We start from the raw sequence: 4,491 nt of genomic DNA, 5'->3' as shown, positions 1-4,491 counted from the left end.
TTTTTTCCTATTAAATCTTAAAAAAGTGTAGATCTTTAAAAAATTACATATAATTGCATATTATACAACTAATTATTTCTCAAACATATATTAAGATTTGATGAAATAATACTTATGATTAGTTAATCATTATCTATTGCTAGGATCCGCAACTTTTTTTTTTGGTATAAAAACCGTTGTCGTTTTCTAGACACCTCCTACTACTTAATGTCGTTTTTAATTTTCTTCGTAGTAAAACGAGTTAAACGACATATTTAACACGTTATCATAAAAAATAAATTAGAAACGCCGTCGTTCCAGCTGAGTAGCTACCGGAGAAAGAGATCTCGATCCGATACGGGTCCGTGAAAAACCAGAGATTGGGAAGCAGATCAGCTCCCGATCTCCAGCAATGGCGATCGTTCAATTCTTCGTCTTCTTTCTCTTTCCCGCCTTTTCTTCTTCCCTTTTCGCTATCTCCGAAACGGCTACGATTTCTGAGAACGACAGCTTCCGAGATTTGCAGCAAATCAAGCTCAAGATCGCTCACTTAGGTGTTACTTCCATTTCCCTTCTTTCAATTTCATATTGCTCTATTTTCAGCTTCAATGGCTACTCTTATCTCTTATTTGAAAGGAAAACGAGAAATTGGTGTTATTGCTACTGCAAAATGAGTAAAAAAAAAAATCTCAATTATTGTCTCGTTATCGAAATTAATTAAATGATTAAGACTTTAAATCTTGATGCAGAGTCGAAACATGAGGAAATTATCCGGAATCTGAATGAAAAAGGACTTCACATTGAAGAACAGGACAAACTTGTTGAGCAACTGTCTCATAAGATCCAGCTTTTGGAGTCTACTGTCTCGAATTTTCAGGTAATACGGTTATATATGAACATATGTGTATATGTAAAGGCGAGTGTATATGAATCTTGACCTGAAACTGATTAGTGCGGATGACCCATATATTGATTCTGATTGCAGAGCAACGAAAGGATTAAGGCATTGGAAGAAAAAATTAAGGCATTGGAAGAAGAGGTTTATCACTTTTCAATTATTGTGATTGAGTAAATTTTTATTTGATGTTGGTTTTCCAATTCAATTTATAGCAATAAGCATAACTGATTTGAGAAGTAGGCTTTGGGGTACTTAGGTGCAACAACTCTGGGCTTCTTCAAGAAAGAACAACTTCGATATTCATGTTTTAAAGTCTAAATCATATGAGGCTCAGGAAAAATTGAAAATGGTTGCCTCTAAAGCTGAGAAGGTTGTTACTCAATTTGATTTTTTTTAGTTGTGCCTTGATTTATATTTATATGGGCATTATTTCTTTAGATTGCATTTCCCTGTTAAGAACCGGTCATGAGTATAAACTTTGTTATTCACTTCTTTGTTTTGCTTTCAGATGGCTGACATTGTTACAGAACAATGGATTCAAATTCAGCAACTTGAGCAGGCTCTTCATATTGCTGAAGTATACCCCCCTCAAAATGATTTCACCATATGATTACGAGTTTATGATAAATTTTCCTGAAAATTCATAGACTAGATAGACTATAATCTGCTGTTTTGCTTATGTTTGTTTTGTTTTTTTTTCTTTTCTTCTACTTCTCTATATTCAATTGCATTGAATAGAGGCGGACTTTGAAAGCTAGGAGGAGCTTAATTTACTCTAGATGCTCTTTCTTGAGGGTAAGTGAACATTTCATAGCAATGGTTTTCCTTACTTCTGCTTAAGTTATCCTGGAATTATGCAAAATACAACTAGTTTTAAAATCTTCATTTGGTTTTAATCTAGTTGTATGTGGTTTGTAGTTCATAAACAAACTATTGGGCGGCCATCTTCAAAACGGGCTTGACGTACTAGACCCTTATATACTTCAGTCTAAAAGAGTCTTTGCGGTGGCTAAAGAGTATCACCATGAGGTCTGTATTTTCAAAATCTGATTCTTAAACATGTAATTGACCTTCTTTGAAAGCAAAATGTTCATTCAAAGCTACTGTGACAATTCTGAAGTCAATCTGCATTGACGACTATGCAGCTTTTTCATCATGAATATATAATTTTTTTTTGGTTGCTTCAATCCAATTGTTATTTTATCATAATGTAATTAGATTTTCTGATTCTTTCTTTTTATTGCAGTTACAACGCTTCATCAAACACGAAATGGAGAAGAACAAATTTACCGCTGCTCTTGCCAATTGGGAATTGGTATTTTTCATGGTATGTCATCATGTTGTTGCCTGTTTTGTTTATGGAATTTTGGTTACAATAACAATTTCATTTTTGGTTGGTAAAACTCACAATCATATCTGCAAATTTCCAGGCTTCTGCTTTAGTTACTTTCCCAATATTTAGTGCTTGGGTGCTACTCTCCTCACGGCTGCACTAGCTTGGATTATGTCAAAAGCTTTAAAGAGGGATACTTGCAACGAGTGATTGCTGGCTGATGTAATTGTATAGCTATACTGGTTGAAAATTATGATCTCAACCACTGTGATAGGTTTACTTATTCAAGCTTGACCTAGCATTCTTCTGCTGCTGCAATATATGGATCTAGAATCTTCACTAGTTAAATTTGTACTAGAAGCTATAGATATCATGCATGAATTAGTTTTGTTTGCCCCTTTTGTATTGACTTTTGAGCTTTGATTGATACCATTATGGCAGCTTAACCACTTTACTAACCTCGGCTGTTGTTAGTAGACTTTTATTTGTCACTTTAAGGTATCCAACACCACATGAGATGATATTTTATGATTGATTAGCGATACCTCATAATACTTATTAAATTCAAATAAGTGAGACTCGATACTGGATTGCACCAATAACGATATGTCACTTTCTTGTAATGTTGGCCACTAATAGTGTTCATTAGTAATTCTTATGTATTAAGCAGGTAATAAAAGTTATAGCAGACATGCCACCTAACTGGTATTGACGTTGGTCGCTTTGCTTTAATGTTCCTAATTCTGATTTGGAGTGTATTGAATGATCCTAACTAAACCAATCATTTACTGAAAATTAAATCTTCCATTTAATGTCTGAAGCAAGTGGTAATAACGATTTAAGAGTTGTTGATTAGGGTCGGTGAAACTTGAAAGTAATGGGTTATGGTCCATCCATAACCATTTAATTATATTATGAAGTGTGTGGAAAACAAAAGTCAGATAAGTTAGAAAAATTAGACAAACATTATCCATTTGTTTCAGTGTTAATGTCAGTGAAAATCATATACTTCAAAGGCTCAAAAAGGGCAAAGCTGATTTAAAATTAAAATTGGGAAAGTATTATCCAAATGATACAAACCTAACCCTAAATCAATCTCAGTCTCATCCAGTGTAGGAATTCATCAATTTTATTGACACAAACAAAAGGGATTCAATATCAAAGAATCTTAAACAATCTCTAGTCATTTTTTCAGCTTAGTAATGTAGCTCTATCCAACTTTTCTTATCTCAACCACTCATCTTCATCTTTGGAGAGAGAGAGAAAAACAGAAATGGATGAAGAGACAACATGGGAGGAGAGATTTCATGCCCTAACTCATATCCTAACAAGCCCCACAAACTCACCATCTCTTCACTCACAGTTCTTCATCTCCACCCAAATACCATGCTACCTAAACTGGGACTACCCACCAGTCCTCTGCAAAAAATATTCCAAAACTTTCCCATCTCTGGATTTGAAATGGGGTATCTCTCTGTTCCTGAAAAGGGTTTCCAGATTTGGTCTCCCTGAGACCTCTTGGAGGTCCAAATGCCCATTCCTTCAGCCGCCGCCATTGATTCTGGCTAAAGGAGTTGAAGAAGCTCAGTGGGGTGAAGAACAGAGAAGACAGTATTTCAGAAAAAGACTCAGAAGGAAACCCCTTCTGACCAATATCAACCCTTTCATTCCTATTCTAGTTCCCAATCTGTTATTGTTTTCTCTTTTGCTCTGGGACCCTGATCTTCCCGATGCCAAATGAGATTTTTTGTTTTGTTTTTTGGGTTAACAGTTTAATAATCTATGTATCATTATTGTTGTGTATACAATTCAATGATTCTGTTACCTGATTTGAACTGTTTTTATCTCTGGCATAGTAGATTATTATCACATCTCATACACTACTCCATTATAGAGAATAATATCACATTACCGATTAGAATCAATAAATAAAATGATAATAGAGATAGTGACAATGCCATTTATGCCGTTAGTTGTTAACTGCTATGGCTATGGCTATGGCTATGGCTATGGCTATGGCTATGGCTAAGAGTGGAGCTAGATGAGCTATACCATGTGGTTGGATGGTATAAAGTTATAAACAAATGTTTCACTCTTCTCAAAGATTTTTTTTTATTTTTTTAAAAAAAATTTATATAATTTGATAGGTTAAGTTTGAATCATTAAGAATGTTTTAATTAATTTATGAAATATACAAAATAAATGCATCACTATTGAGTGTTTTTTTTTTCACTTTTTGACATAGAAAAGCATCTGTCGTACATTTCTTCTAGCTGACACA

The 4,491-nt window shown here is 34.2% G+C and overlaps 2 protein-coding genes across 2 annotated transcripts; both read left to right on the top strand.

Moving 5' to 3' along the window:
- The first annotated feature begins 273 nt into the window (after positions 1-273).
- LOC133801549 (uncharacterized) lies at positions 274-2,668 on the top strand. The gene is made up of 9 exons (XM_062239794.1): positions 274-533; positions 729-856; positions 965-1,018; positions 1,134-1,247; positions 1,386-1,454; positions 1,616-1,672; positions 1,796-1,906; positions 2,124-2,204; positions 2,308-2,668. The coding sequence occupies exons 1-9, from the start codon at positions 392-394 to the stop codon at positions 2,371-2,373; spliced, it is 822 nt and encodes a 273-aa protein (XP_062095778.1). The 5' UTR covers positions 274-391; the 3' UTR covers positions 2,374-2,668.
- Positions 2,669-3,287: 619 nt separating this feature from the next.
- On the top strand, positions 3,288-4,036 carry LOC133801548 (uncharacterized). Its single transcript, XM_062239793.1, has one exon. It carries the CDS (start codon positions 3,484-3,486, stop codon positions 3,949-3,951), a length of 468 nt encoding a protein of 155 aa, XP_062095777.1. The 5' UTR covers positions 3,288-3,483; the 3' UTR covers positions 3,952-4,036.
- The last annotated feature ends 455 nt before the right edge of the window (positions 4,037-4,491 follow it).

This window comes from Humulus lupulus, chromosome 9 (genome assembly GCF_963169125.1).
Source record: "Humulus lupulus chromosome 9, drHumLupu1.1, whole genome shotgun sequence".
Taxonomy (NCBI): domain Eukaryota; kingdom Viridiplantae; phylum Streptophyta; class Magnoliopsida; order Rosales; family Cannabaceae; genus Humulus; species Humulus lupulus.
This window is presented reverse-complemented; position numbering and strand designations above follow the sequence as displayed.

Coding starts and splice junctions, on each gene's coding strand:
- LOC133801549 (XM_062239794.1), top strand. CDS start 392: ATGGCGATCGTTCAATTCTTCGTCTTCTTTCTCTTTCCCGCCTTTTCT. Junction 1,248..1,385: donor TTGCCTCTAAAGCTGAGAAG/GTTGTTACTCAA, acceptor TTTTGCTTTCAG/ATGGCTGACATTGTTACAGA. Junction 1,673..1,795: donor CTAGATGCTCTTTCTTGAGG/GTAAGTGAACAT, acceptor TGTGGTTTGTAG/TTCATAAACAAACTATTGGG.
- LOC133801548 (XM_062239793.1), top strand. CDS start 3,484: ATGGATGAAGAGACAACATGGGAGGAGAGATTTCATGCCCTAACTCAT.